Source organism: Anser cygnoides, chromosome 5 (assembly GCF_040182565.1).
Source record: "Anser cygnoides isolate HZ-2024a breed goose chromosome 5, Taihu_goose_T2T_genome, whole genome shotgun sequence".
NCBI lineage: Eukaryota > Metazoa > Chordata > Aves > Anseriformes > Anatidae > Anser > Anser cygnoides.
Window position 1 is genome coordinate 50,853,093 of NC_089877.1, and position 19,352 is coordinate 50,872,444.

The window sequence follows — 19,352 nt, forward strand, 5'->3', positions numbered from 1 at the left end:
AGCTGGTGCATCTGAACCCCTGGTGGGGCGTGCAAACCAGCAAGCAAGAAATAATGTAATTATATGTAATTATATCGCTTTTCTCCTTAGTTCTTAGTTCTGTGAGCTCATACATGCTCACATGCACTGAAATGAATGGCCACGTTAGCTTCCAGGCATGCTGGGGGGAGGCTTCAGAGCTAAGCAGGCACACGGCTGTTCTCAGGACTGGACTGGGGCTGTTGTTTCAATGGGCTCAGTATCTTATGGTGTAAGAAAAGATGTTGTGGCTGAGACCATGATACAACAGCAACCGATACAAAATCTCAAAAAGATAACATCTTTCTTCATGATGCATGACACTTTGAATTATGTTAGCTCGCCTTAGAGCAACCCCATCTTTCTTCTAAAAAAAATACCATAAGTAAATCATTCTGAGTTTCAGACTTTCTTTTATGACCATTAAAACAAAATTGCTATGAATACAGAATAGTCCCAAATAAACTCGTAAGTAGTAGGTGGAATGAAATGGGTCTTTGCTTTTCACACAACTCCAGTGCACCCCTTCCGTGTCTCACACTGCACAGAGTCATACCCCGGATGTGTTTTGTCGTTCCTTATGGTAACAGATGCTTTAGTGCATGAGATCAAAGGTCTTTCTAGTCCAGTATCCCATCTCAGATAACAGCCTGTGTGGATATTTAGGGAAGGATGCAAGGACAGGGGAAGTGCACAGCGATCTGTACCTGATATTTTCTTTTGGCTTTTGACAATCAACAGCCTCAGGAGTCCCTGAGCTACAGACTGAAGGTGGATTATTCAGCTTAATAGTGGTCCTAAATGGAATGACTTTGTCTAAGTCCTTTTTAAACTCATTTGTTATTTGGCAGCAAGTCCCACAGTTTAATGCATCATGTGGAAAATTCCTTCCTTATGGTTTAGACCTACTGCATGATAATTCAATTTGTTACCCCTAATTCTTGCATCAGAGTAACAGAAATTAACCTTGGCTTCTTTACCTTCTCCATGCCACTGGTGATTTTTTACACTTATATCATGCCCCCTCAGCTTGTTTTCTTTCCCAGCTGAAGAGGTCTAATTTAGTCTTTCCTCGTACAGAAATGGTTCCAGACCTTTGACTATCCTTGCTAGTTTTTCTATACCTATTTAAATGCAAAGTTTTTACGTATTTTTGAGCTAAGGAGAACAAAACTGCAACTAGAGTTCAAAGGTGTACAAACAGTATAAACAATGTTCTAATTACTGGTTTCTGCTCTGTTTTACTCTATTCTTTCATTAATTCCAGCTGTTCAGTTTGCCTTCCGATTGTTGCAGGGCAATGCATGATGCTTTCAGAAACCTCATACCTCTGTTTCGGTTGCCCAAGATCTCTTCTTGAGTGTTACTATCTAGGGCCCATCACTGCAGATGTATAAGTAGAGTTATTTTTTCCTTGAGTGCCTTACTTTGCACTTGTCAATATGGAATTTCATCTGGCACTTCACTGTCAGTTGGTATTATAAGCTCCTTCTGCAACAGTCAGCTTTAGCTTTGATTATTATGAATAATTTTGTATCATCTGCAAACTTTGCCACATGCAACACACAGAGATGGTGAATGGCACCAATGCCAGCAAAAGCCCTCTCAGCACTGCTGCAGTAAATCTGCCTTCAGTCCAGAGAAAATGATGCTCTGTTCTGTTATTCATACAACTACCTATTACATTAAGCATCTTTGTTCCTTGGGATGGAGGCTGGTGTAAGGTCTGTGTTTGTAGCTCAGCAATTTTGTATTTGAGCTCTTTTAGCACACTTGATTGAATGCCATCTCATCCCTGTAGTGTGATCCAGGTCAATTCGCCCAGGAGGGTCTGCTTTCTAGAGGCTGTCACTGCTTCTCTGTGACCAAAGACATTTCTGATGAGGCTTATCCAAGGCTTTGCCTTGGATCTACCTTCTTTAATCACAGAATCACAGAATGGGTGGGGTTGGAAGGGACCTCTGAAGATCGTTTAGATTTATCAGATTTCATTGCTACGGTGCAAATCACACTGCAAGAAATAGACATTTAAGCTACTATTAGAAATAGCTACAAACACTCCTCAATCAGCATAAGCCACTGATCGTGTGTGAAGTGCTTCTTTAAAACACCAGCTCTCTGGACTGATTTTTGTGATCCTTGTGGTGGATCAGACTGGGCACCCCAACACCACCAACTCCTGTGCAGTGTATTGTGGAGCTCTGCACGTGCCTGGCAGCTTCATGGACAGATCTAACTTGTGCAATGGTGGCAAACCCCCGTGTACCAGATCTGCTGGGGGCAGAAAGAGAGGAATAATGATACACTTGGCATCAGACTTGCAAAAATTGGCTTGGCCATCCAACTTGGACAAGACATTCTTATTGCTGTTTGCCATAAACAAATAAAATATTTATTTTGTTTCTTTTTTAGCATTTTATCAGCAAAAGTTGGTTGAAAACACTGTGTTAGGGCCGATAAGCATCTATGATTTTTTCTTTATTTCAACACATTGCTCTCCTGTTCTAAGCCCTTCACATTCTGCAGAAGCACATACCAAACCCTGCTGTGTCCCATCAACACCTACATATAGGCTCCCAGTGGGCACAAACACTGTGATAACCCAGACAAGCAGAGTGCTAATCTGCTCCAAGTATCCAGCTCTTGTGTTCTGAGCAGAAAACTCATGGGGGAACCTAATTTGGCACCTGCAGAAATCCATGCCCAATTAAAATTTGGCTTCAGTGGAAGAAATGAGACCAGAACTGCAGTAGCAAACACGCAAGCTCCAGCAGACAAGCTGACTCTGATCACTGATGCTTCACTTAATATTGGCTTTGTGATTTGTGCAGTTTCTTCATTGCACATCCCATTTCCATCTGAAATTCTTCCTGATGCTTTATGGAGGTAGGATTGGTCCTGAAGAGCTGGGCTTGAGCACTGGGACAGTGCTGAACACACTCAGACCCCATTGAGCTGGGGGAGTTTTGAGGCTGCTCAGGGTTTTGCTCAGTCTCATTTCAGCTTTTCCTTGTATGAGGGACTCCTGAGCATGGAGATGCATTTGCTTGCATGCAATGGCTTCTTCTGCTGGGTGTTGCATCAGGACAACAAATGCACTCTGACATCACGATATAAAGGGTGAGAAGAGGGCAAGGGATTTATTTATTTTTTTTTATTTCACTGTGCATTTTTTTCCCTAGGTTTTAAGAGGAGATCTTCACTTATTCACACGTTCATACACATATTTGTATTTTTTAATCCTTTTTGCTGTACAATTTCTCATCAACACATTCTACCTGTAATGTTTGGCAGTGAACTCCTCACTGATCGTGAAATACTGAATTACTCCAGAATTATGTAAAGAAAACTGTATTTGGCCCCGCTGCTGCTGCTCAGCGCATAGCTGATGCATGTGGAGACAGGATTTAAACCTCCAGAAGGAACAAACCAAGACCAGGCTCATTTTTAAACATTATCTGATTTACCAGAAAGAGAGGCAGTGAAAAGCAGGATGAGCTTTGATCATGTCTAATTACGGAGTGTAATATTAGATACATAGATACAATATTGCCGTGACCTTGCAATAGTGCTTGGTTTTGTTTTTCCTTCCCAGAAAAAAAAAAAAAAGGACAGTTTTTTTTCCTTAAAGAAACAGCTGTGTCCTGCCTGCAGCCTGCAGAAGAATGGCATTAGTCACGTGCAGTCCAACACGTAGCACAATTGTAAAGTTTGCTCTGAGAGACTGACAGGAGCTATTCAGAGCGGCCCCCTCCGCCATCTGCCTGAATGGCAGGCTGCGGGGCAGCGGCGGGCCCCCCTCGCCGCCTCGGCACTCGGTGCCTGCCCAAAGTCTGTCCTCAAGTGCAGAAAATCGGGGACTGAAAGCAAAGGGAGGATGTCACTCAGGTCACAGCAGATTGTCAAGAGAAAAAAAAAAATGTGTGTGGGGGGGGGAATAGTCAAAGCTGCGTCTGGTGGGAGTGCCAGGTTGCTCTCCTGGGAGGAGAGGTGTTGGCTCCAACAGGGAGACACGGAGAGGGAGCTGGGCAGTGTGAGTCTGGGGAGAAATCCCATATTCTCACTCCTTTCTCCATCCCTGAGCTTAGAGGACCCAGGTTCGGGGCAGGACCAGACAGCGTGAGGATCAGTGTGAGGGCGAGACATCCCTGCTGCTGTCTGCAGCGCCTGCCTGCTGGGGCGCAGGAAAGGATGCCAAGGGCTTTGGTTGCATCCCCACGCAGACGCTGTCAGACATCCCCTGGGGACTGGTCCTGCAGCCATGGGCACTATTTGCCTGTCTGCCCCGGAGGTCCTTCAGGTCCTTGGACCGGGTGCCACGCTGCTAGCTTGGCCTGCGCCAGCTTTCTGACAGATGGATTTCATCCTCAGAAACAGTTATGAAAGGAGCTTAGAAGTCTTTCTCCCTTTCAAAATGAATCTGCAGGTTCCGGGATGTGCAGGTTCATGTCCCAGGCTTGGGTCAGGCTCTGAGTGCAGAGGATAACCTGTTTGGAGGCCAGAACCCCATCAGTGTCCTCTCTTGGATTATGTCCTACAGAACCCATCCTGGGGCCCAGGAAGGTCAGACTGGATGGAGGGAAGAGGTTCATTTTCGTCCTATCACCTGTTTTTCCTTCCCATTTCCAGACAGTGACTTCTGTCCTTATGGCAGAAATTCCTGCTATCAACTCCTGAGGTGTGTGGCCAAGCATTCCTACTATCCTTTCTTCTGCTGCATTAACTCCTGAGGCCACCCAGTTCTTGCAGCATGACGTTAAATAACATCTTCCACTTTTATGCCATCAGTGCATCATTAACATTGCTCTCCTGTCCTGTCCTGTCCAGTCCTCTCCTCTCCAAAGCACAATGAACCTAAACCTTTAGCTCTAAAGCAAATCTTTTGACAATTGCTAAGAAGCCTTATTTTTTAAGTAAAAATCCGAAAGTTTTTTTTTTTTAATTAATGGATATTGCCTAGTTTTAGCATGCATAGAGAAGAGATGGGAATAACAGTCCTTACCATATAGACATACCTCAGACAAACAGCTACTTACCCCAAATCAGGGAGGGCAAGAAGCCACCCGGAGCTGATTTCAGCCCAGGCCTGCCCAGGAAGTGTACCAGCACTGCAATACGCAGCGTTGTTATACTGACAGTGGAGAGAGCCCCATGACAACACTTATTGCTCAGGCTAGGATAGATAAAAAGTGCTGGTTTTGGGGGCGAAAAGGAATTTTGAACAAACCAGTGTCAAAACTATGGCTTTGCATCACCTCTGTACCACCCAGCTGTTCATCGAGCTGCTCTTTGCTTTACAGACCATTAAAATAACAGCAGCGATGTGGGGATTCTTGTTATCTGAACTGCTCGGTGTGCTTACTGCTTAGGGACTGCTTCCCCCGTTAGTGGGGTGTGTTAGGGGTCTGCTCGCACCGTCCAAGGCGGATGCTGGTGCTGGAATACCCGTGCTGAAGGGGCCCTCAGAGTGGAAATAAGCTGGGGGAGTTTTTAGTGTTGAAGCGGCTAAATCGTGACATCACTTTCAATGAGTGACACTTTAAAAACAACTCCCAGGTATTTTTGTGGAAGAAAATCTTCTTTTCTCTCTCCTTTATTTAGTTCTGAATGAGATGCTGCATGTTTAGGAGAAGCCTGGCTACAACTTTAAAGTGAATGGATTTATTTTTGTGCTTCACTTAAAAAAAGGAGTTAGTAAACCTCACATACCAAAAATTCCCAAGAAGACAGCTGTCAGGGGGTGACCTGTCAGATATGAAGTGGCTCTCCAGCTGGTCCCTGTCTGCATGCTGAGAAGGCATGTGGAGACATTTTTTCAATTGCTGTACTAGTTTGACACGTTCACAGTGGAAAATGATGTATCATTCTTGAGCCTTTGGTTGGTGGACACTTCAAAGTGCACTGGATCCTCGGAGAGGAGTGCCCTATTGTTAATTGTTCCTTTCACATGTACATTGGGATGAACATGGCGAGAGCAGCGAGGAACAAAAGGGCTCCGGTGGCCTCTTAGAGAAAACCCTGTGCAGCTCAACCTGAGTCTGACCTTGAAAGGGTGGGTTGCTCTGGTTTTTAAATCCCACTTGCCGGTTCATTCCCCTCCAGCTCCCTGCCGTTACCCAGCTGCAGGCAATGGGATGCCGGAGCAGCAAGTGCACTGGGGCATGGGGAGCTGCCACGTGGTGGCCAAGAAGCCGTGACCTGGGCAAGTGTCCTTCCAGGAGGGGACAGGCATGGATGGGGACTGGGAGAGAACTTTAGCGATGGGTGTCTCGGAGGGGTGCTAGGTTTCCTGTATTGTCCAGTATATATCCCATATCCTTCCTATAAATTGCCTGTAATGAATATAAGGTCTCAAAGCATGTGACATGAATTTCCCAGGCCTCTGAGGACAAAGCTCATTAACATCCTGAGTCAATCCTTTGCTCCCTGGCATCTGTCCCACACCTCTCTGTCTCTTTCTCACATTCCCTTGGGCTACCAACTAGCTCCATCAGGAGGTGGATGCAACATGATGGTCAGGTTGGGGGCAAACGCTCGAGCACAGGAGGCAGTTTGTTCCTGAAAACAGAGGTGTGATCCCTTCATGTGCGTCTCGTTAAATGAACTCCACAAAACCTCTCTCTGTAACCTCAGCTGCAGGAGAAAGATCTGTGTTGGGTCACAGAGAGGGCAAACCCCAGCTAGTGCATCCCAAAATAGATGCTCGAGCAGGTGACTGGAAACTCTTGTGTCCTGTCCCTGCCCCTGTTCCCCTCCCTCCCCAAGGTCTTACTGGAGAAGACTGTGCAGAGATTTGCATCCTGATGGCGTGAGGAAGGTGATGAAGGGTACAGGCAGGGTTAGCTGCACCAGGTCTCCCGGGGAGCTGCTTCTGCAATAGAAATTGGGAGGACAGAAGGAGAGAAGCCCCAGTGCCCTCAGCAGCCCCTCGCCCTGCCAGCCTCACCTGCCTCAGACAGCACAAAGGTGCCCTCAAGGTTTTCTATCCAGCCAGCACATTACAGCCCGCCATGGTGCAAATGGCTCTGTAGCAGCTCCTTCTGTCCTGGTTCCTGGGTCTCCCTAGACCTGCAACATCTGAGTGTGGGCACCAGCACGTGTGGCTTGGGCTGGACTGGGACAAATGGTGTGAAATCGGGCAGCAGCGCTGGGTGCACTGGTATGAGGACACTGAGGAGTAAGCCCGGAGCATGGTATAGTGGCACAGTCTGGTTCTTGTCCTTCTTTAAGGAAAATCAGAGTAATAGAAATACATGGAAAATGCCAGAGTTTTCAACTCAGCCCTCAGACCTTCGATGCCTCTTGTCAGCAAGGAAGATTTTACCTGCAAAACGGGGGACAGCTTGGACTTCAGTCCCTGCTTTCCCCAAGGCACAGGTGTGCTTGCCCCCGAGCCAGCAGCATCTCCCAGCCTGTGGGCACGCACAGCCTGCCGCCTGCTCCGCAGTTCCCATCCCCGGAGCAGCGCTGTGCCGGCAGTGGGAGGCAGCGGGTCTCAGGCTGGGACGCGGGGCTGCCGCCAGCTCTGCGCCGCCGGCGTGCACCAAGGGCAGCCCTTCTGCTCTCCTCTTCCCCTGGCTCCCGGTTTTACTGTGCTATTAAGTTATTGCCACCCCTTAGGGACAAGCCTGCGAGAAGGCGGAGGGCTCGCATAACTCTGGATCAGTAAAGGAAGCAGCTCAATTAGCATTTCACACGCCTTTTCTTCCCTCTCTTCTTACCTTCCCTGCAGCGGGCATGCTTTCCCCTTAAAGGATTGTCCTGTTTCTGCTCCTTGCCAGCGTTGGCAGGGTGACAGTAGTCGAGTGTGCAAACTTGTGCTATTGTCCCCAGGCCAGGGGGAGTCATGGAGACCCACTAATATGACACAGGAAAATGTTTGCTGATGGCAATTCTATGGGCTTTGTCTAACTCTTTCTCCATCATGACGACTCGATTTAAGTCTCTAACTGTTTGACTACAGATGCAAGAGTACTATCCAACTCCATCCTTTTGTCCGGGTAGTTTGAATGGGTAATTCAGCTTTTGTGTAACTCAATTGAGGGGGCAAACATAAAGACAAGATTCTTGAGCGCTCAAGCTCCCTTTCCATGGATATCTGCACATCTCTTTAGAGATTTGTTCCTTTCCTACCTTTTTCTGACATCATCCTCCCCTGAAAAAAAAAAAAAGTCTCTGATGGGGAACGGTTAAAAGTAGGCTAGCCCGGTCCCCCGTATTACATTGTCCTGTGCCAATGAAGCATGGTCAGTATCAGCCCCCAGACAGCTTCAGGGAGTGCAGAGAAAAGGGTGCCTAAACTTTCCTAACTCATCATCGGCGCTTTCCCTTTGGATTGTGCCTTTAAAAAAGAAAGGCCTTGGTAGGGGTGAAGAGGATAGGGGAGAATGGTAGAAATCGCGGGGAAATGATTGTATTTATTAGCTGTCTTTCTGTGGCTGTCCCCATGGCAACAATTTGCGATGGCAAAGAATGTGAGAAGGGGAGGCTGATGCCTGATTGGGATGCTTTGTATTTGGCAAAGTGGCTCCTGATTGGCCTGAGAGAGCCCCGAACTCGGCGGAGTCGATATTCATTCAGCTTGCTCAAGTGCTCGCTCAGCTGCCTCCACACACCGGCTGCCTCTGCTCCGCCGGGGTGGCGGTGTGTAACCTGCCTAACGAGATTAGCGGCAAGGGCTCTCCTCCGCCAGCACCGCCGGAGAAGCCCCCGCGTGCCGGGTGAGTGTCCGTGCTTGCTTGCAGGGATGCTGGAGCAGCCGTCCCGGCTTCTCCTCCCCACCTAAGCCTCACCTAACAAGATTAAGCCAGGACACCCCGTGCCCGGGCAGCGCTGAGGGGCCGCGGGCGCGCGGCAGCTCTGCCGGCGGCTTGCCTGCACGGAGGCGACCTGATGGACAACTTGTGGGCATAGCTGAGAAGTTTGACGGCTTCCCGTATCCTCCCTCAGTTTTCTTGATGTGTTTTGAATGCAGGCGTCGCGCTCCAAGCCTGCCCGCCGTGTCTCGCAGGTTGCTCGGGACGGATTATAAACTTTTAATGGGAAACTCTGCACGCGACGTCCAGTGAAATGGCATCGGACAGCGAGGTAAAAACCCTGCTGAACTTTGTCAACCTGGCCTCCAGTGACATCAAGGCAGCTCTGGATAAATCCGCTCCCTGCCGCCGGTCGGTGGACCACAGAAAATACTTGCAGAAGCAGCTCAAGCGGTTTTCTCAGAAGTACTCGCGGGTCCCGCGGTGCCACCCTGGCAAGCCGTCGGAGTGCGGCCCGCGCCGGGGAGCGGAGGACAGGGCCCGTGGCTGCCAGTCCGAGATGCCCGACCCCGGCCCCCACAGCGGGGCTGCTGCTGAGAAGGCGCTGCGGGCAGCCGAGGCGGAGGAGAGCCTGGCGGGGGAGAGGGCTTTGCCGGAGCAAAACCCTGAGGCCGGCAGGCCTGACCAGGTGCCCATGAGGAAACGACAGCTCCCCGCCTCCTTCTGGGAAGAGCCGAGGCCGGCCCAGAGCCTGCCATCCAGGGGCTTCCCCCCGGGCCCTGAGGGGCTGTCAGCCCCCAGAGACACTCCTTCCTTTGAGGGGAAGAAAAGCAAAAGGAGCCAGGACACTGCTGGTCCTGAGAGCCCCTCTGAGCCTGCCCTGCACACAGGGGAGAAAGACCCTGCTGGCGTCCTCTCAGGCCGGGTGGGCACCTGGACCTGCTGCCCTTTCCCATGCCCTGGGCCAGCCGTGTACCAGCCCCCAGGGACACTGCCCCCATCGCCCTTCCCAGGGCTGGGGCTGTGGAGGAAGAGTGCGGCCACACTGCCGGCCGAGGCACAGCCCTTCTGCAAGGAGGCAGAGGGTGCGGGGCAGAAATTCTACAGGCCCGTGGTTTTGAAACCTATCCCCACCAAGCCTGCTGTCCCCCCGCCGATTTTCAATGTTTTTGGGTATCTTTAGCCGGGGGAAGGGGTTGGGGGGTGTCACACTGGATACGAGCCCTTTAGAGAGAGTTGAAGTGCCAGGTTGGGCAGTGGGTGCGAGCTGCTGGCAGCGTGGGGAAGGGGTTTCCATCCAGAGACGGCGGCGAACACACCGTTGTCCTCCTGCACAGGCTGGAGTGAATCAGTAACTGTTTGGCCTCCATTCTCCTCTCACCACACGGGTGCAAATCAGGAATAAGCCTTATGAAGCCGGTGGCACGGTGTGTGGGGCAAACCAGGCCTCTTTTGTGGAAGCACATTGTTCGAGCCATGGTGAGCGGGGCTCCGGGCCATTCACAGTCAGCACTTGTAACACCTAGGAGACCTCCTCCATGTGGGAACATCTTCCTGAGGTTGCCCTGTGGCCACAGCAGCGAAATGAAATGAATTAAACTTCTTGAAACAGTTTTTGTACTTTTAAGTAATTCTGGAGAAGTCAAGATATTCAGGTCACTTCCTTTTGCGTGCAAGAGACTGGAAGGACAGTATTTAATGTAGAAACCATGTTTGTGAATTGATTTAAGCTCTTCTTGTGTGTAAATACTGAGAGAATTAAAAAAAATAAAGGAAGAAAGGAGGTAATTTTATTCTAGTGATTCTGCAAATGTAGTGTGTTTACTTTTGCCCCACTGGGTAGACACAGGTTTAATTTGCAACTGGTGGTTAGACACGAGGGCTGAAATCTCTGTCCATTCAGAGTGATGTAAATCAGATGTAATTCTTCTGAGGCTGGGAAATTAGCTGGTGTTAAACCAGTGCAAATGAAAGCTGAATGAATTTCTGCCTCAGAAATTGTTCTGCACCAACCAAAAAAAAATGATAAATTGTCTAACTTGTTGAATACAAAAACATAAAATATGATAGAAAAGAGCACAGAATAGCCTGCCTTCATTTCCATCTAGCAGAGGTCTTTTATTTTGCCTGATTTTAAGATGTGATCACAAAGCCTGGCTACAAATGATTTGCCCAGTATTTTCTTAATTATTTTAGTGAAGTGGCATTGTAAAAGCTAATAGGTGATTTTTTTAAGTTAAGTTTTTCTTAAACCCGCAGAGAAGGTGTTGCTAAGGCACAGAACATGAGATCTGAAAGTTTTAATATTTCAGGTGTATAACTATTCAGTTACACTGGAATAAATCACTGAGGACAGGAGATGTGTGTTATGGGGGAAAAAAGGGACAGAGAGTGGACATCTGTGACCTCCCCAGACCTGAACCTGCTCTCGCTGGAGTGAATTGGAGCTTCTCCCAGGATTCAACAAAAAATGGCCTCAATATCATTGGCCTCTGGCTACTGTAGCGCTCTATCACTCTTGGTATCTCCGTGAAGAGAAAAACAGGCTATGCTTCTTTCAAGTGCAGTCATGAAAATTTCATTCATTCATTGCAATTTCCAGTTTTGGTCATGAAAAAATTATCATCTTAAGCCACGACGGAGTCTAATTTTGGATCTTGTGATGGAGCTTGCTGTTATATAACCAGGCTGCAACTGTAGTTAGGACATAAACTACTTTGAGGCCAAAAGTAGCTTATTCTTTCCCCAAACCTCTCAGTTTATCCCAGTGATGTTTACTTTTATGGAAACAATGGCTGTAGTGTGCTGGTCTAGCAGATCCAAAGTAGAAGCAGAGATGGTTTTCACTGCCTTCTCACTGCTACCAGTACTTCACATATGTATCAAGCCTCTCCTATAGGAGACAGAGCAAAAAAATGGCTTTGGTAGCACATACATGCAATTACATGCAAGGTACAAGGTGGTAAAGAGATGGTCTAAGAGATAAAGGCATCAAGTTAGCTCTTGATCCAGAAGTGAAGATATGAATATACTTATGTCTTTATGTTTTGTCTTTTGGGGAAAAAAAAAATCCACAAGGAGACTGTCCCTCTCCACAAGGAGACTCCAACAAAAAATCAGAGACAGTAGCCCTATTTACTTTAGTGGGAGGAGAATTATGGTTCTTAAATTGCAGAGCTGTAGGCAAGGTATTTTTTACAAGGAAATAGGAGCACTTTCTCACATAAACAGCTCTGTGTCACTGTTGTAATCCAGATGAAGCCCGCTGCTGAACTGCTCTCTCTCAGTGTTGCCAATGCAGAGCAGCCTCCTTGGCACCACTCTTGATTTCCCTCTGGGTGACCAGAGCAGCTCATGGAATGAGCAGCGGGTATTGCAGAGATCTCTGTGGGCAAGTGCTCCTGCTTGAATTCAGGGGAGAAATTTGAAAGTGCTGCATATTGCACAAGAATATGGATTTCTGTCAACATTGACGTACTTGGCAAAGTGGATAGCTTCTGCAGAAATTTTATTTCTGAAGAAATCCAGAAAATGAAGGGAGTTAAAATCAAGTTTCTACCTTATAAATACCAAATCTTTTTTTTCTTTTTCTTCTTTTTTTTTTTAACTGTTAATTTGAATGTGTGTTGCTGTACATTTTTGTTGTAGCTGTATAGCATATTTTAAGTCAAAGTACAGAACCAGACCATTCTGGTTCTATAGTGCTAACGCACTTAGATTTACACACTTACCCTCAGATTCAGACTGATATTGTGTTTTAAAATCCTTAAATTCCTTTGTGACATGGAACTTCCCTCCCCAGCCCAGAGCAGGAACTGGCCCTTGCTGGGGCTCTGAACTGGAGCAGCAGTGAAGTAAAATGCAAACGAACAGAAGAGAATTGCTAAGTATATTCAGAATCACTGAATGGAGATGCGTGAGACTTTCCAAAAGGTTTGCAAAGAATAACAACTCTCTCTCCTCTCTTGCAGTACTTTGTTCTCTCACCCCTGAGATTGCCATCAAAATTATTAATTGTTCAAGATTGGATTGATTCAGACTTTTCCTGGCTATTTTAGTGTTTGGTTGTTCAATACTATTGTTCAGAACAGATGACAACTCTTCAGAGTCTAATTGTTTAATTCATACTTTGTTTGAAAGATGGAAACATAACAATTGAAAGCTGCTATTTACTACAGCAGTGCAAATTTAAACTGTTGAAACTACAATAGCTTTCATAAATAATGGGAAGGGAGAGGTAAATGAAAAAGCATTCATACAAAATAAAAAATCAAAAAAGTGCACGAGAACATAAAGTGAATTGCACATGTTGCAGTAAGAAAAAGTACAGTAACCTGGTCATGAAATATTCCTACAACATTTCACAAAAAGTCATCATCTCTGGAGGATTCTATCATGCTCCATAAAAACAAGCCACTTTTCCCTGCACTGGGATGACTGATCTGCTTACAAAGCCTGGGTTGCTTGGGATGTTGGGTATTTGTCTTTTCACAGCAACTTCTGGACAGATGCATAAATGATCGTCAAATTTTTGCAGATTCAGTATCACACGTAAAACCTTGTGTCAGTGACCGGAGTGTAGGAGAGGTAGCTGGCTCCATTTCAGTGCAAATAAATGTAAACTGACTGTGTGAAGGTTTGCAGTAAAGATCAAGCAGAAAGGACGCAATAACAATTCCTAGATTCCCCCTTTAACATACTTGTCTCTCCTCAGTTTCTGTGCAGTGTGGGCTCTTACCCTTCCTGCAGCTGCGGTGTGCTCACATCAGGCCAGTGGCTCTGTGGCTCAGGACAGGCAGATGAGAGCAACCAGGACATGAGTCTCCCAAAAGAGATGAAGGTCTTTTGGCTGAAAAAAGAAATGGACTTTCTGTATTTGCTCTTCCCAAACCGAGTATGGGCTTGTCCAAGGACATAACAGTGCTGGTTCAGGGGAAATACCCCGGTTGGGATGGCTAATGAAACTGCACCTCTGCAGTTATGCATGCAGGTGGTCATTTCGAATCCTTCCACCGGCCAGAAATTTCCAGGGCTGTCACTGAACACCAAATGGATGCTTAAGTAAATGGTCTCCACCAGGCCGTGTTGTGTGTCTATCACCCCCTACAATTCTGCTCTGTTACACCCATTTAATTTCAAGTATTTCTCTTCTGATTTACGTCAATATGAGGAAGACCCAGACCTTTACTGCTCAGCCCTGTAAGGTGAGGGATGCAAGACCTCCACTGGTGACTTTCCATTTCTCAAACTATTGCTTACAATTGCAGGGCCTCCACTGGCAATACTGCTCTAAAGATGACAGACTCACCAAGGCTGGGGGAGGTTTCAGTGGCCTGCTCAGCCAGCCGTTCTCTGTACAGCCAAAAGTGGTGGCCAGCTCCTATCTGGTGTCACTGGGAGGCTCCATCTTCTGGATGGCTGTGCTGGGCAGATGGCACGGTACCCCCAGGGACCTCACTCCTCCCTGTATGAGGGGTGGGGCTCATGCTGCAGGACAAGGGCGCAGGTCCTGGTAGTAATGGAAGGTAGTGAATGAAATTTCAACAGTGGAGGAATCACACCTGACTTTCCAAAGCTTTGCAAAAAGGTGACAGTTCAGTGTGAATCGCAACTGGTTTTTCAACCGCTTCTGCATTTGGGAAGGGGACAGCTATGGACAGAGTGCCCTTAGCTGTAACCATTTCTGCTCCCACTCACATCCTATCCCAAGAATGCTGAACAAATTTCACGCAAAACCATCACAGAATCTGGACTCCTGTGCCCAGACAGACTTGTATGTGTGCAACACACTTTTAGTCCTGTGTTGAAGTGTAAAACTACAAACAAAGAAAAGTTGGTGCAATGCATTTTCCCTACTTGTATTTCTACCTGGTTCCATGGTACGCAGGCCAACAAAGAAAGAACAGATCTGTCAGGTTTCTGGTGGGGTATCAAAACAAACCCTACTGCACAGCTCCTTTGTTACCTAAGTTAAGGATGGGCATGCTGCTAGCATAAGATCTGCCAAGATGTGGTTACAAATTTAGGCTCTTTCATCTCAACCTAGGTGCCTGGGTGGGACCGAGGCACGCATCAAATTGTAGCAGTTCAGCAAGGCACACCTGTCAACTGAGCTGCAGACACTGCCAATAACCCTTCGTGGGCTCCTCAGCCTCCCCAGCTGTGAGGGAATGTGACTTGTTAAAAACTTCAATAAAAGAATTTCACGGACAATTATGGTGGTTCAGCTGATAGATGGCAACTTGTTAAGCTGCCATAAATCAGTTGTGCATCTGAGCTGTAAATAGGTGACCTAATTTTCAAAGAAGCTGAGATAATAACTTTCATCAGTGTCAAAGGGAGCTAATAGACACTTCAGACTTCCAAAGTCAGGAAATTCAGGGCTAAATCCTTGGACTTTTATTCTGCCTCGATAATATCTGACACCAAATGTCGTCCCATTGGCTTCAGTGGAACTACACCTGGCACAAGAAACTTGGCATTGTTTGAGAATCTGAATAAAGATTTAGAAGCCTAATTTTGTGCATTTGTTTTTGTAAATCTCAAAGTCTGCATTTCCTCATTTTGAGATACTCTCTCTTTTCTTCCAGTGATGGTATTGTTATAGCCACAGAGGTCCAAGGAGGTAAGAGAGGTTGGATTTCATAGGTATGAGATACTCCAGTGGAACAACAGATAAAGTTAGCTTGGCAGCGTTGTCTTTCCCTACGTACCTTGCCTCTTTTTTCTCCATCACTGTCCATGCTCCTCTAGGCCTTTGTTCTGTTCTGATATCAGCTTCATGACAGACTCAAGCTACTGTTTACAGTGCAGCTATTTCTAATTTACAGAAAAGAAAAATAAAAAATAAAAAAGAGCTCAGAGTTTCTTTCAAACCCCCAGTCTAGAAAATTCTCTCAAGCAGAATTTCACCTCCTTCTTACTGCAAATGTAATACAACATGAACTGTATTTGCTTTGTGTAAATACAATTCTTATATCCTTCTTAAATAAACCTTCCTTTGAGTATTAAAGGAATCAGCATATCTGGGTTTTAGTCTTTTAAAAAGTTCTGAGCTTTGAATGTTCAGAAATCAAGTACTCTACTCAAAAAGAAAGGTCCAAAGAATAAAAGTATAAGTGTTAACAAGCTGGTGTCAAACTATCAGAGAATCAGCAATCAGCACACTGAGCAGAAATCCAAAACATAGAATAGAAACTAAAATAAAAATCTCAGTCAGTGAATGAAATGTGATTGTTTTCCCAAATATGTTGACTCTTGACAACTTCTGAATTGTGATCACAGCAAGGATGCTAAGCTCCACCAGACCCCAGGATACCTTTCAGTCTCCCACTGGTACTTGCTTCAGAACTATTCATTCTTCAGAGTTGTCTTTCATTTCTTTTTCTTTGCAGACCAAGCTCTGAGGTGAATCACATGTGTTTTCTCCCGCAAAACCTAATGTTTATCCATCTCCTCCATTTTCTTCTTACTTGTGCTCCAGAAGCATATTTCTTTTAGATTTTAGATTAATCATTGGAGTGCACTTGACCAAGCCAGCAGCAATTCCTCTCCACTGTGCGTGGCGTGCACCCTTACCATGCCGATGGTGTTGGGTGCCGTGCCGGGAAGCCGCTGCGTGTCTGCTATGCCTGAGGTCACTGCGTGTAATCATGCTGCAGGTATCGAATCAGTCTGTGCGGGAGAGGCAAGGTGTCAATAAGTTTAATGCGGTTCCTTCCGATCAGGCTTCGTACCTTGACACGGCAAAGATGGGCAAGAGGCCGTGGGGGCTCTGAAAGAGAGGAAGGTCAGAAACATGAGCAGAGCAGGTTTAAACTCAAGAGGGACAGCTAGGACAGTGGCAAGAGGAGAATGGGAGGAGGAAAAAGGGGACTTCTGTAACGGAGGGATGATGCGTCTGGCATCAGTGGCTGCTCATTCATTCTCAGGCATGGCGTAGAGAAGGAAGAAGGCCAGAGGAAGGGGTGCTATATCCCATCTCAGCCTAGCGGTGGGCTTTCTAGGAGGACTTAAGCAAGCTGCTTCACAGTACTCATCCTCCCCACTGAAAATAGATGCAACACCTTCCCAGTTTAGCTTGGTGCTGGACAACTAATTCTGATAATGTCTATGAAAGACTTTGAATCCTGTGAGAAAGGATATTTGAGGAGAGCCACTGGTGCTTGCTGGCTCGCTGTGGAGATGGTCATGCTGGCCACTTACCCTAATCTGCCTGCATCCCAGGTGAAGCCAAATAAGCCTTCCGGCACTGCAAAGACTTATTTCCAGTGGGTCAGATCCACAACTGATGGATTTAACATCAGAGTCAATGGCACCCCAGCAATTTCTAGTGCCTCATAACTGGTCCAAAATGTAAATCAGTCTCAGTAGGAAATCCTTCTGAGTTTAAGGGATGGATACTGACTGTCTGGTTCTGCAGAGATCAGGTTAAAACCTATAGGACTTTTCAATAGAAATAATTGAAACTATAAGAGGAGATGGTGACTGACATTTTGAATCCAATGGTGAGACAATTTTTACTGGATTCTCTTCTGAGTGACCATACCTGCTTTTTCTTTAATGACAGCCCAGTCCTCGTAGCTGTCTATATGCTCCTTGAGCCGGGAACAGAGCTGCACGTTACCCACATAATCCAGGAGAACATCAATAATTGGCCCAGCCCAGCGACTCATCTCTGGAGTAGACACCATGTCACAAAACTTCAAGAAAAAACAAATTCACTACAGTCAGCGAGAGACAAATGCACCTTCAGAAACTATGACAACAGCATCAATCCCAGGTACTCCTTTGGTCCCAAATTTCTACCAGCTGTGAAGGCTATTTCCAGTTTACCACGGGAAAACTTCTACTAATGCCTCTATTATTTTTTTTTCCAGCTGAGGGCAGAATCCCCTCTTTGCAGCCACAGGAGGACACAAAACCCTGCTGGAGTACCATCTCTGGAGCACAGAAAGGATGGTGAATTGTTTACGGGGTCTGACAGTTCTACTTCCAGGGGAATGGGAGGGAAGAAGAGCACTCAGAGCTTTGCCCTTAGCAGGTGAGGGAGTTGCTGCAAGGTGCATGCAGCTCAAAGCACCATGACCCAGCACGATGGGTCCCTTTCTCTTCTTGGCATCTGTTGCCCACAGGGCAAGCTGCAGAGTACTCAGAGCTTTAGCATGGAGGGCTGCTTATGGAAATACTGAAGCACAGAGCTGACTTGAAACAGCATCATTTCAAAAAAGTAGTTACTTGCCTTCACACTTTGATTTAAATGCATGTATTATACCAGACAGCTTCATCTGTTTCTGTTAGGCTGCTGCATATGAAGATATCCGTGGATTTATCTGCATATGAGCAGTCAGATAAGTTAAGATGAACTAAATCATGCTGTGTGGATGAGAACTCAGACACATAGCTGGACACAATTGAGTAATGGTGACTTATGCATCATCCATCTTCTTAGTCACTGAGACTGTCTAGAGGCACCTTCCAAGCCCACCCCAGATGGGAAAGAAAATGTACCAGCCTAAACCTCTTTCAGTTTAAGCTCCTGTAACTAGATCTCATTTAATTGTACACGTATGGGCACTAACTCGTAATGCATTAAGGTTTTGTGTGGATATTCTTATTCAGAAATAAAATATTAGCACACCTAGGAAGAATAAAGCTGTAGAGAATTATAAGGTCATTTCATTCATAGTGAGAACATTCTCAGAGGTGTTTACTGCTCTTCTGACTTTGTTTCTCTGAGCATCCCCATGTAATGTTTCTCAGAAAAATTAAATATAGTAATGTTGGGAGGATACCAGTGGACAACCCAGAATTTTCTACCAAATTGTTTATAGGAAATTCAGTTTGGGATATCTGACATTCTCCAGTGTATGCCCTCACCATGCAGTTACACATACAGCGTGCAAACTGGGGCTCTGCACTGCACCTCCAAGCATTAACTCCACTTTGACAGAATTTAAATGAGGACACAGTTTCAGAGTAATAAAACTCTGGATCTTATTGCTCCCCTCTTCTCATCTCTGCCAGAGACTTTGCCTGTCTTTTTCTCTCTTCCCTATTCACGAGCTCATCCTACAAAAATGTTTTCCAGATTAAAAATGTTCCAAAACATGTTACAAGAAAGCAAGCAGAGCAAAATGAAGCAAAATAATGCAAAACTGCAACTACAGGCAGTGGAATTGTCTCGGGGACAGAGTGACTCTGGACTCGGAACATACTTTGCCTGAAGTCCTGGCAGGCCCCCGAATGCCCTCTCGCGGCAGTAGGTTGCTTCACTCCCCACGTCCATGGTTTTGACACTGCAATTCGGGAAATGGGGACTGAGACAGCATGCGTTTTTCTGCATTCACTTTCTCCAGGAAACACTAATTCAGTAGAAGCAATAATGATTTATAGCTATGTATTTTTCAAATCCACCTCCAATAGCTCATTGTCTTTACTGTGTAAAGACTAATTCAGATTTATTTTCCTTGTGTAATTCCATACAGGAAATAAGAAATGCACACCTTTTGTGTAGAAAAGGCTACAGTTTCATATGATGCTCTGTATTTTAGAATACAAACCATATCAGAGCCACGT

At 46.2% G+C, this 19,352-nt stretch overlaps 2 protein-coding genes across 5 annotated transcripts in view; one reads left to right on the forward strand and one right to left on the reverse strand.

Annotated features, from left to right (window-relative positions):
- The first annotated feature begins 8,051 nt into the window (after window positions 1-8,051).
- FAM181A (family with sequence similarity 181 member A) lies at window positions 8,052-10,830 on the forward strand. The gene has a single exon (XM_013177521.3). The coding sequence runs from the start codon at window positions 9,088-9,090 to the stop codon at window positions 9,955-9,957; it is 870 nt and encodes a 289-aa protein (XP_013032975.2). The 5' UTR covers window positions 8,052-9,087; the 3' UTR covers window positions 9,958-10,830.
- Window positions 10,831-12,875: 2,045 nt separating this feature from the next.
- The window catches only part of ASB2 (ankyrin repeat and SOCS box containing 2), a 31,453-nt gene continuing 24,976 nt past the window's right edge, over window positions 12,876-19,352 (reverse strand). For all 4 annotated transcript variants that reach the window (XM_048070496.2, XM_066998286.1, XM_048070494.2 and 1 more), the window contains 2 exons: window positions 17,323-17,476; window positions 12,876-16,548 (listed from right to left, as the gene is read on the reverse strand). In XM_048070496.2, coding sequence (XP_047926453.1) covers window positions 16,412-16,548; window positions 17,323-17,476 — 291 coding nt within the window. In that variant the 3' untranslated portion in view covers window positions 12,876-16,411. The remainder of the gene's footprint in view (window positions 16,549-17,322; window positions 17,477-19,352) is intronic.